This window comes from Miniopterus schreibersii (assembly GCF_964146895.1).
Source record: "Miniopterus schreibersii genome assembly, chromosome: 4".
In the NCBI taxonomy this organism is placed as follows: domain Eukaryota; kingdom Metazoa; phylum Chordata; class Mammalia; order Chiroptera; family Miniopteridae; genus Miniopterus; species Miniopterus schreibersii.
Genome location: NC_138105.1, coordinates 89,759,886 through 89,772,473, shown reverse-complemented (window position 1 = coordinate 89,772,473; position 12,588 = coordinate 89,759,886). Strand labels below are relative to the sequence as shown.

Genomic DNA, 12,588 nt, shown 5'->3' with positions numbered 1-12,588 from the left:
AGGGCATTATTTGTCATTAAAAACCCAAAATCTTTCTTCAGAATTAAATTTCAGGTCTGTGCTTATGGGCTGTTGTTCCCCCCTCCCAGAGTGCAGGGGATGCCACTATGAGGTGGCTGAACTGCAACCAGATGGGTACAGTTCAAGGGGAGCGTTACTTAATTTTTTAGAAAGTTAGAATTCAGGTTTCTTTAGTTTATTATAATCACAGCCAGCAAGGAGAAACTTGGGAGAGTGAATCTCAGAAAAGTGTTTGGTTTGGTCCTGGTTTAAAATGAAAAGAGGAATCCTAGTTCATCCCCAAACACCTCCTAACGCAGGCCCTTCCTTTACCATGTACGTCTCCCCCTTCTCTACCCGTCTCGCCTCTCCAGTACCCCCTTTTGCTCTCCTTCTTCTCTAGCCTTTTCTCTTCTGTCTTGCCTTGCTTTCTGGCTTTTACCTTCCCCTTTCCCCAGCCATTGCCTTCTGTGCTGACCACGCTCTAGATAACAGTCTTTCAGACGCATTCTTCAGCGCCTGGTTGGAAAGGAAGCAGACCTCCGCACCTTCCCGAGACAGGTTTTCAGTGAGAGTGGACTCCACAGTTATTGGCAGTTTTGACTTGTCTTTTCTGGCTTCTCATTACTTCAGTTCAAGTTCATTTAAAGGTTTCTTCATTTACTTTGTATTAAAATGTGAACAGTCAACTTATTTTTTGCCTTTGTGTTCCTGAATAGAGCACATTAAATCATTAGAACTGCACACGGTCCTTTTCCCATCTTTTCTGCCTCCAACAAAAAGTCCCTTCCAGGCGATCTTTTTATATGTTATCCTTATATTTTCATTTTCTCAGCATTGCTCTTGGCCTTGAAAAGGTGGCCATTTTAAAGTGCTATAATGTCTGCAGACTGATTTCTGTCACCCACATGCACCAAGTGAACTGTTCTGTTTCTTAGTTACTGGGCCCAGGGCGTATATCCCCACAGAGCAGCGCTAACCTTCTGGTGCAGTGCGTGGTTCCGAAAAGCAGGTCATAATGAATTTGCACACACAAGAGTTTCTTACATTAGTCTCAAGGCTCAGCTTGTCACATTTTTATATTTTCTGAGGGCATTCGGAACAGAATATCCCTGCCTTCTGCACAACGTGTTGTTATTTTTATAACACCAGACTTTTGCCATAATAATGAAGAGAGTGGGCCCCTTTTTCCTGCAAGAGTAGATGATCCCAGCTGTGATCATAAACCTACTAAGAGGAAACTTTTACCCCCTTATAAGCCAGTGATAGTCTTTCAAGTATTTCCTCTACATAGTCTTTTCATCTGAAAGCAAATGGATAATTTTTTTTTTTTTAAAGGTCTATTTTTACAATGGGGATCTACTGGAATGCATGACATACTTAACCTACCAGAAATATATGGTAAAGAAATGAAATTAAATAATTCTGCAGAGAAATATATATTAGATCATTTCAGTTTATAGCATCCAGAAATAATGGAGTTAAAATTTTTCTCTAATTCTGCAACCAATTGTGTTTTTTAAAAATCTACAACCTATATTTAATATTTTGAAGAGTAGTTTTCAAAAGACAGACAGTCTCAAAATGTACTTAAAATGTTAATGACTGGAGATGTTATAAACATATTCCATTATATCCTGTAATGCTAAAAAATGGAGTCCAAAAAGTGAAGTTAGTCATTATTATTGAAGGTTTTTCCAAAGTCTCATATCCATCAGATTGGATTGCAGGCCATTACAGGATGATACATAAAATGGAAATAGAGGAAAATATTTGAGCTCCTTTTAAAACTTTTTAATGTTTATTGTATCCTCAAAATCACTGTTTTCAGGAATCATGAATACCAGAAAAATCATCTTTAGCAAAGATGAAAGGACATTCCTTCTTTTCAATTTTCCCGAGTCCTTGAATTTCTACTACAAGAGCATATTTTTTCCATTTCAGTTAAGAAGAATATACCTTGACTGTGTTTGGTCAACTACCTATTTCTCTTCTTCAAATTCACATCTATTTTTGTTTTTTGGAGGGATTAAACAGATAATCAAAGTAAATCCTATCGTAATAGTAATGTTGCATTATGAATTAATATAGTTGTTTCTGCTAATAGAAGGGGCCTGTGTGTGTGTGTGTGTGTGTGTGTAAAATTCTCTACCAAACTGAAAACTTTGCACCAAGCTTAGAAAGAATATTCATATTCACACGTAAGAGTATTAAATGGGATTTCTTAAACTAGAAGAAAGACCAGGTTTTCTAGATGTGTTATAAACTCCTGCTGATTTTGTAAGGATCGATATCACAGAGCAGGAAGGAAAATAAGGAATCAGGTAGATGTCCACCAGCGCGTCAGAAAGCCTTTCTTTTCCAAGGTTAGAGCCACATCCTGATTGTTTCTTCTTGCACGTCCCTCCCCTACCTGCAGTCTTTCTCGTTTATTTCACATTTTCTGACTCAGGAGCAGTTTTCCTGAAACCAGTTCAGCTGCTCAGGCACACACAGACATTAAGATTTTTTTCTAAGAACGTGCTGGAGGAAAACTAGGTGGAATACAAACCCCAAGGAATATGCATAGCATGTCCTAGAATGAGCGTCTGAAATTGGTTAGCAAGGACACCTGCTAAGCCCTTCCACATACATTTCACTTGTGTCTTTGGCAAAACAGTTTCCCTTCAACCTCCAGGAGACACTAATGGCATTTGGCAATCTCAAAACAGACCCACGATCCACATCCAGGTGATGATACTACCCAAAGCATTAAAAAAATTAACTCTAAATCCATGCTGCTATTCAACTTTAAAATCACATTTTGAACTCTTAAACTTCCTATTGTTTGCATATGTTTGCTGCCCAAATGGAGAAGAGATGACTTTCTTAATATTGCCATTTAATTGTAATTTGCATATTGTTATTAAATAGTTTCTACAAATTCTTCAGAGAAGGTGCAGCATCAGTGATAGTTGGTAATCCTAGATGCTAACCTTGGCTTCCTGCGTGACTTTGGATGCTAATTTATTTCCTTACCTCACTTGTTTCACTCTAGGATCAATATTTTGTTTTGGCTTCATTAGTCTTTGTTTAACTTAATAAGGTAGGCTGATTATCTTACTCAAGAGTTATTCAAGTAAGAGTGTAATGTCTGGCACTGTTTTCTTTTATTGTTATAAATATTGTATTATTAAGTCTATCTTATTCCTAAGCAAACATTTATTAGTATCAGCAATTAATGCTAACTGGTTATAATTAAAATTTAGTAGTGTAATCAGTTAATAATACCAATACAAAAAAATACATTTGTACTTCAGAAAATAAGGGTTTAAGTTTGAATGCATGGCTTATAAAAACAAAAAACACTGCCATCTATCTCAGAGGTGGTAGTAATCTAATGCAAAATAGTGGATCAATAAGTAATATTCCAAAATGAATGTTTATAGAGCAGTAGATTCAGAGATAGTCCATGTGAATTCAGGATAGGCATAGCAATGCTGAATGAAGTAGAGGCACTCTTTAGGCTGGAAAGAAGAAGACTGCTCCCATTTTTACCCTGTCCAGTAAAAGCAACATATCTTTCATGTTATTATAAGTTTGTATCTTCCTTTTACTACATATGGATATGTACATGGAACTACCATGGTAAATTCAATTAATACAGAGTGATCTGTTAAAAATAGGGTTAGTCATTCAACTACATGCTGCCATTTTTATTACTTTACTATTTAGAGGGGAAGCCAGGCTCTACTAGTAAAGGTTTAACATTGCCCTCTAAAATAAAAACAACTGTGACCCACCTCCCAATCCTGGTCTCAGGCGATTGTCATAACCATCTAGGAGTCGGTCCAAAATCCTGGTGAAGACAGTGGTATTGTCTTTAAGTTCATCCTGTAATGAGGGTTGTCCATAGCTGAAAAAAGCATAATGGGAGGTGATAACTAAGTGATACATTTCTACTAAAACATTTGCCAAAGAAGCCCTTCCGCAGATTTTCCTTCCTTCCTTCCATTGAATCTTACTTTAAAAATTCCTTCTGATAAAGTAAAAATTTAAAAAAAAGTCATATTTTAATTCCTACTACTTTCTCATACTTGTTCTCATGTGTGATAAGCTCTTTATTCTAATACTTCTAACTAGGGAGGAAAATTACCAGGAAGTGAGTTCCTTCTTTGCATTCATAATTCTCGGCATGTACACAGCGCTCTAATGCATTTTTTCCTGGGCGAGTAAGAATGTTAATGCACGCTGGACAAAAATCCTGGGGGATTTCTTCCCAAATAAAAAAATATATGTATTTATGAGCTACCAAAATAATTAATAGTTTCATTTTCATTTAATTTAACATGTAGCATAAGCCTAAAATTTCACCTCCTAACATCCCTTTCTTCATCTACTTCATAGACATGTATGTGTGTGTGTGTGTGTTTTGCTTTTTTGATGTTCTTTCAAGGTATTAAGATGCGAAAAATAGATAAAACTTGTTTCTTAGTATAATTATATTTTTACATCAGTGCTCCATTTCCATTCACCTGAAGGGTTATGAACTTATTTTGATAAATTTATAATTTGTTTATTCAAACCTCTAATTAACTGAATTTTTATCATTTCTGGTCTTAGAAGTAAAAAAACCCCACAAAAACCTTGGAAAAGATATGGCCCCCTGTTCTTAATTTATGGTTTACTAAGCTGTAGTGCAGGATTGGCGTTTTATTTAAGAAAACAGAGCTATTTGTGAGCAGAGCTTGAACTAGACCTCGTTTTCTTCACATTTCAGTCTAAAACTATTTCCATTCTCCTTTGTTGGGGTGACTGCTTATAGTTAAATCTTTACAGTTGAAGGTGTAGTTATTATTATTTACCATTACTAGCTTTGGGTTCCAACCACATAGTGACTGCAATTTAAGTACTGTGTATTTCTGACATCAGATGCGTTATTATCTGTGCTCCTTGAATCATATTTTATGTAATGATTAGGATGACACCTCCAAATCCTATGAGAGAGAAGTCTTCTATTTTAGGATGGATCACACTCACTGATAAATTTCAGCAATAGCTCTGACCTTGAGTAAAAAAAATGTGAATTCGAGTATAGACTAAGAAACTGCTACAAAAGATCCCTTGCCTACTTTCTGTTTCATATGCTTTGGCTCCACTCTTGCATGTTTATATTACTGATCAATCTAAGAAAAAGTAATAACATGAAACCAGGATCCACTTATTTATAACCAAAATATCATTTCAAAAACCAGCGCTATTGTTTCGGTAATTAATTTTATATCAGCAAAATGTAATGGCCATTTTTTCCTGATAAATTTTAATTTGGTAAAGTTATTATAACTAAAAGCGATTCATGATATTAAACAGATGACAGGCATGTACTTCTATTAAACGATTTTTTGTTCTCCTAAATTCAGCATTAATATCATGCAGATTGAGGGTTTACTTTCCTTTGGCAAAATTGAACATCTTCCTAGTTTTAGAAATCAAATTTTTAATGAGCTCGGTGTCTTCCAGCATGTCTCATTAGTCGGTGACAGCAGTAAAACAAAAATAGTTTTCTGAGCGCAATTATTTACAAACACTCTGTCACAAAAACCCACTGTCATGCACGCATCCTTCAAGGATGTTGGAAGGTCATCTTGATACAGATGGAAGAGAAATGTTAGCACACCTTAAGTTGTGAGGAGGGCAAGACCAGGTAGTTCAAGGAAGAAAGCAATAAAATAAGATGGGGGGGAAAGACGAGATGGGAGACATGACAGAGCACAATTAGATTGTTAATAGGATTCTTAGAATAGGGAATTATCTGTTACTTTTACCTCTATTCCCTTTGTTTTTATAGCTTATGTCAAATTCAGAAAATACTTTTCCCCCCGGTTTTATCCCATAAATGTATTCACCAAATTTTTTCCATTGGCATACAAATGCCAAAAGATACATATCCCTACACTCCCAGAAAACCAGGTCTGTTATCCCCGTTGGAATGGTAACCTTTTTAAAAAATGTGATTTGATAATCAGGTGTTCTTTATCTTTACTTCTAATCTACCGTGCCCCATTGTAATTGTCAGAGAGTAGCCCTGGGGTAAATATAACTTATTTGCTATTAAACACTTTTGCCAATGTACTGTTTCCTAAACTAAATCTATAATTTGAGGAGAAATGTCAGTGACAGTACCTGATTCTGACTCCATGAGCCACTATATAATAAAACACTGTGCACTACCTCCACCTACAGGTCATCACAATAGTAACACTTCATATAATTTTTCCAAAGCAGTGAAGAACATTTAACTCCTCAGATTAAGAGTATCTGGCAAGAAAGCATTCCCTGTTTATCTGGTAGCCATTATTTACCACACGCAATAAGCAAAAAATAAAAACTTCTCAATTTTAAAAATCCTCTTAAATTCACGCCTTCCCAGACTATTCTCTCTCTCTGCCTCACTCATAAGGGTTTGCTTTCCATTATGTTTGGAAGAATCTTAGATTTTTATAATATGTCTAAGACTTTCCTATGGGCCACAGGATAGACTATACAAGGAATATAAAAGTAGATAAAGAACAATCTGAAATACTTGGTCATTTATATCATTGCTACTATTATATCTTTATATGCTCGATTGGGTCATTAGCAAATATTTTGAGTATGGTTAGGCATAGTATTAAATTTTTCTCACAACTTGTCTCCGTAGTAGTTATGCTTAAATTAAGAATTTCAGCTCCATCTAATATTCTTAAATATTTTTCTGGCATATCTTACCCTTACTGGTTATATAAATGTTTTCAAAACATATGTACACGCTTTTAAAGAGACTTACGACTTTCAAATTACAAATATCATTTTAAACTTTTCCCTTCCATATAGTCAGAAGTTTCTTTATGATTTTACAGTGGGCTAAACATTTTCTTGTTGAGAGATCAACTCACAGAGTATGCAGACATTAATTGGGGTAACTTTTGTGTGAATTAGGAAACCGCAGGTCTTGTTCAGTTTCAACTGAACTGTGAAAAAAAGTTCAATTTCAGACTTAAATGCTGAATTAGTAACACATTCTTCAATAAAAGCATGTTAAGTGTATTCTAACTAACATACAAATACGATGGTTATTTTTTCATGCTGCTCTTCTTGGTTCTTAGCTGGAATTTTATTGCAGTTAAGTTTTTTCAATTCCCTTAGTCATGAATTCATCCAAGGGCAATTTTCTTCCCACTGAAAGAATACATGAAAAGTTACAGAAATTCTCATGCAGATTGAAAATAAAGCGTCCCCACCTTCTTCCAGTCAATGTGCTGAGAAGGAGGGTCCAGGCCCAGAGGCAGTCAGGGAGACCCCGGCTCTTCTTCCTCATTGCGGGTTTGTGCAGCTGAAAGTAGAACCAGTAGAGATCAATGTCTCCTGTGAGAAACATCAGGTTATAACCACTAGGGCTGACTGAGGCAGCTCAGATGATGCTTTGAAGTCAGGAAATGACCTCACTGGGATGTGACACCTCATTGGAAGCAATGGAAACCTGGACCTTCAGCCTCCACTTTCCTTCCACCTCTCCATTCAGAAATAGATCAGTACCTTAATTTCTCCTGTAAAAACTACAAGTTGAAATGCTTTCAGGTGATAGTACTGCTCAAAGTAAAAACTGTGAGTTGTATTTTCCCTCTAGGATTTACATTTCCAGTATAGTATGCATGACTCTCTTCTTGTTTTTCAGCATCTGAAAAATTTGACCTTTCTGATTCGAGTTCCAGCAACTAAACTGTGCATTGAAATTTTTAAGCTGGTGTCTATCGCTGAGAGAGCATGTTTGGGGGCTGGGATGGGGAAGGTTAACATGCTTTGATGACTGAATTCATTTTTTGCATTCTGGATGCACCTTGATTTCAGGAGCAACTGTACTTATCTTTAAAAAAAAAAACACAACAACATAGGAAACACTGTTGAATGTCAAAGTCGTGCTTTTATCTTCTGCCTGTGATTTCCTTGTTAAATATGCTCACTAATGCTTCCATGAGGCTAAAGGACACACTTTATAGTCAAGCCATGTGCTGATCTCCCTCGCACACACATACCACTCACATCAGTGCACACAAACATGCCCACACATATCTTCCCAGCCCTGTCAAATTCTGCCAGGTTGCTGCTAGAAAATGTTTCATCTCAAACAGATGGAAGCTGAGCGCTTTGCTTTGCATAAATAAGGGACTCTTTTTTCTCTCTTAGGTAAAGTGTAATCAATCACCATCTGATTGTTGAATTTAGACTTAGTAGTGGGATGCTGGAGAAATGGAGTATGGAAAGCTTGGAGAATTTTAAAAATTATTGTCTGTTTGTGGAGTCAGTTTTTAAAAATCAGTGCACTGCCTAGTTAAAGAGCAGATATGGCAACACTGTATTTAATGTGCTATAATTCATTCCAGTCAGTCATAATATGAGAATGTTCAAGGTATTTGTTAGCACTTCCCTAAATCTATCGCAGTCTTTTAAAACATATTTTCCATTAAGCACTCTATAGTTTCATGCAGTATGCCTTTAAATACATCTAACACATGCTTTCCATACTCTCTGGGATCATTTATATCAGTAAAAACCATTATAAACAGGCATGTAAGCAATGACACATAATGTGTTTAGAGTGAAATGGTCTAGAGATAAGAACTGTGAGCTTCATAGTTTGTACTTAATTTAGTGCCTGGCTCTGACACAGATGAGTTGCATATGACAGGACAGATTAGATAAATAATATTATGTTAAAATATTGCATCTAAATTGCATGACTATAATTCACCCTTTTATTAATCTTTGACATCTGCTATGAAGGAAAAACAACTTCTCTTAGCCTATGAATATTTGTTGGTTTGTAATTTAAAAAAAATTCCTGAAAGGGTAAACAAAACAAAACCCCAAGGCAAGGTACCCTAGCTTTTGTCCTCTGACATTTTAAAAAGAGGAAAACAAACCTATCGTGGCACTTGAGTTGCTGGGTGAGAAAGTTTCTTGCAAATACAAACATAACAGTTTAAAAGAAACGCTAAGCTGCCTCCTTACCCCCTTTCCACCTTCAACCTCCCCCCTACCACACACCCCCCAAACGCCCAGGCCCCGTGTCACCCACATCGAGTGATAAGTTGAGTTTTGGGCGTTGGGAATGGAGAGACCCCTACAGCAGAGGGCACCTCAGCCGAGTCCACTGAGGAGGAGCCGAGAGGCGTTTCTGCAGCCGGAGGAGAGGTGCCCGGAGCATGGAGCCCGAGAGGGCTTGTCCCAGCCCCAGCCCCGCCGCCTTAACTTTGGACGGTGCCACCGACGCCCCTCCCCGCCTCATCCCAGCTCCCCCTGGGGGGCAAAAAAAAAAAAAAAAAAAAAAAAGATGGAGAAAACAACAACAACAAACACCAAAACAGCAAACCGACCAAAACAACAGGTCACCACCCACTCCGTGGCATGAATTCAAATCCGCCTGAGAAAGGGGGAAGAAGAGAGACATTGTATCAAATCAGGCTCGCCCGTCGCTGCGGCTTTCAGCCTGGAAGAAAAACACTCGTCGTTTCTACCTGCGGCGGGCTCGGGCTCCGCCGGTCCCCTTTCTCCTGTGTCTAGAGCATCCTCGCGCCCCCCCCCCCCAGCTGGGGAAAGCCACGTTCGCGGCTCCGTGGGTTGCGGTGGGGAAGCAGCACCTACCTCGGGCCCCCTCCGGGCACAGGAGCGCTCCAGCCCCGGGAAAAGTGCCTGCGAGCGAGAGAGCCGTGGAGAGCCCGGAGCAGCCGGAGGCGCGAGTGGGGCGCGGAGCGGGCGCAGCGAGCGGAGCCCAGGGGCGTCCTCGCGCCGCGCGCTCGCCCGCCCGCTCTGAGCCATCATGGACTCTGCGCCCGCTCCCTCCGCTCCGCCGGGGAGCTCACGCCCAGGTCTGCTCCCAGCTCCGAGCTGCGGCTGTACAACAAAAGATCCCTCTTTACCAAGACAGTAGTAATACGTCCCAGGGCAAACCGGATGTGAAATAGGCGGTGACTTCATGCCAGAGAGATTTTATTTTAGAAAGGAAGGTGGTACCAGCCTCTGGATCTGGAGACCAATCCGCCCATTTTTTACATGCAGCACGATTTGACTTGCCCCGCTTCGGCCCTAATCCCCGTCTCTCCGGCTGCAGGCTCCAGTCCTCCCACGGTCTGCTGCAAGCTTTCCCTTTTTGAGGGGATTGCAAACGGAGGGGGGGGGGCAGAAGGGGGGGAGGAACGAAGGGGCAGAGACCTAGGACCCCCCCCCACACACGGAATTTTTTTCGCACTTTCAATTTAGGAGCACGCTATTTTAAGGGGCGTCTGTTAACAAAAAGACTGATGGGGGCCGGCTCCGCCTTGGATGGAATATCGAAGCTGCACGCACGCGAGGGGACGCGAGCGGCGGAGCGGGAGGCGCCGGGGCCGGGGAGCGCGCCCCGCCCGCGCCGGCACACGCACTCCCACACGCGTCTGAGTGCCCGCGTCCTGCGGAGTCACCGAGGCTGAGGCCCGACGGCGGGGGACGGCTCTGGCCCGCGGGAACCGGCTGCCCGGCGTGGGGCGTCTCCGCCCTGGCACGGGCAGCGAGCGCTGCCCACCCACCGCGATCTGTCGCCTGGGGGACGGCACGGCCGCGCGCCCAGCCGGAGCGGGTGCGCACCCTTCGGAGGCGAGGGTCGGTCTGCTGACGCCGTGAGGGAGACAGCCGAGGCTCTTTCGATACGCGGAGTGTTTCACTCTAAATCACTCGCCCGGGTCATTTCTAGGTTTAGACTCACATCAGCGTTTCCGAACCCCATCATCTTCTGGATTAGGAGACCGGGCGGGGGCGGGGAGAGGCGAACAAGAAGGCTTTTGGAAGTCAGGACCGAGAGTCTCCTGCTTCTTACCTCCGCCCTCTTCTGTCACCCTGCCTGGTGGCTCTCCACCCACGAATGATTATACATCGAGAGAGGGAGGGCGTTTCAGTAGCAGCCGAACTAAATGTCCGAGGAACCACGGACAACTGTAGCTCTCCCCTGGGTGTTCGGAGCGAGAGGAGAGGCGATGGGTGCTGTCCTCCTGGGGTCGCTTACTGGAAAGCCGAAAGCCCTGGGAGCTGTTCCTGCAGCACTTTCGCCAGGACTAGGTAGGAGGCGCTGAAAAGACCCCGGCGTCTCCAAGTAATGCGCCTGGTCAGGAAGGTTGGAACTTCCAACTTGGATGGGCTCCCAGCCTTTTTCCCCAAGAGGACTTCTGGCGGGGAGGGGGTGCTTCTGATAGGGCAGGGCTTGCCTGAGCAAAGGAAAAACCCGTCCATGCCACTCATGGGTTTTGATTCTACAAGTGCTCCTGGACCTCGAGCTGCAGCGCATTCATCTTCCATGATTCAGACTTCAGAGTGGTGACTGGAATGATAAGGAACGTAGCACTGAAGGCCACGCTCATAGTTGGGTCTGGTTATCTTCCCAGTTTTGAAGGGGAAATGTTATTGGGAAATTATTTCAGAAATAAATCTTCAAGGAAGGGAGATTTGGACACCAGCTGATGATAGCCCTGTGTCTGGGCAGGAGTTGCCTACTCTGTTGAGACTCTACAAATGTTAATATATTCTTAAAGATATCCATTGAAGCAACATAATAGCTTCCCTTTGGGACATGGCCCAATTTTTATTTAATTTTCTTGCCCATTAACTCAGTTATTTATTGAGCAGTTCTGAGAATAAAACTCACTTTAGTAAGGTTTTGAAACCCTAGGTTAACAATTAGAAAACATTGTGTGTGTTTTTACCTGACAATATATAGTACAATTCTATAGTTTTGTTTTGACTCAGCAAAGACTGATTGTCCTGAAAATGGGATCTTTTAGTCTGTTTTTTCTCCTAGTTGGATTGTCACAGCTCCTTTTACCCTACAAATTGACTTCCTATACCTAATGAATGCAACCGAATCGCTCTACTGATTGTGTTTTTTGAGCACAGTCACTGAAACTTTATCATTTGAACAGTAATCTCTGAAAACAAATCCAATCACATCTTGCTTCAGACCAAAAGAGTAATGCAACAGGAATCAATTGCATGGCAATGCATATATTTTCAAACAAATATTTATAAATAACTGTTGGATATATCTTAAAACTATCGCACACATATGGAAATGAAAATGTCCATACTGTGATTTTCTATTTCACATACTCATTAGGTAGTTTTTAACTAGATGATATGTGTATAATTTGGTTTTGGATATGTTTGTTTTTAGTAAGTAAATTTAATAACTTGTGGCTGTTTAAAATATTGATGATTTGACCACTCCAAAAACAGCAATTGCAACTATAAATTATGATTGTGTTTATTATTTTCCATCTAAGGTGTTATTAACATATGCACATAATACCAGAGAATAAAATATAAGAAATTAATGGCAAGGAAATAATTTACTTTATATTGTCTTGTTAATTGAATCTTTTAGATAATTGTTGACATTATTTTTCATTTTTGCCCAGGGGAATAAGGCTCTTCAAAGTGTGTGTGAATCTGATTGAAGTTTTGAAATAATAATAACCATAATGTTTAATATTCTTAAAATGTTTACTTAGTGCCAAGTAACGTGCTAATCGATTTGCATAAATCATG

The 12,588-nt window shown here is 40.4% G+C and overlaps 1 protein-coding gene across 4 annotated transcripts in view; it reads right to left on the bottom strand.

Annotated features, from left to right (window-relative positions):
• GABRA1 (gamma-aminobutyric acid type A receptor subunit alpha1) overlaps positions 1-10,917 on the bottom strand; it is a 52,437-nt gene extending 41,520 nt beyond the window's left edge. The window contains exons 1-4 of one of the 4 annotated variants that reach the window (XM_081137547.1): positions 10,034-10,372; positions 9,661-9,909; positions 7,260-7,351; positions 3,783-3,895 (exon numbers count right to left, since the gene is read on the bottom strand). In XM_081137547.1, coding sequence (XP_080993673.1) covers positions 3,783-3,895; positions 7,260-7,351; positions 9,661-9,837 — 382 coding nt within the window. In that variant the 5' untranslated portion in view covers positions 9,838-9,909; positions 10,034-10,372. Of the gene's footprint in view, positions 1-3,782; positions 3,896-7,259; positions 7,352-9,533; positions 9,599-9,660; positions 9,942-10,033; positions 10,373-10,756 lie in introns of those variants that run through there. The other 3 variants (XM_081137548.1, XM_081137549.1, XM_081137550.1) reach the window with 3 other exon arrangements.
• Between the last annotated feature and the right edge of the window lie 1,671 nt (positions 10,918-12,588).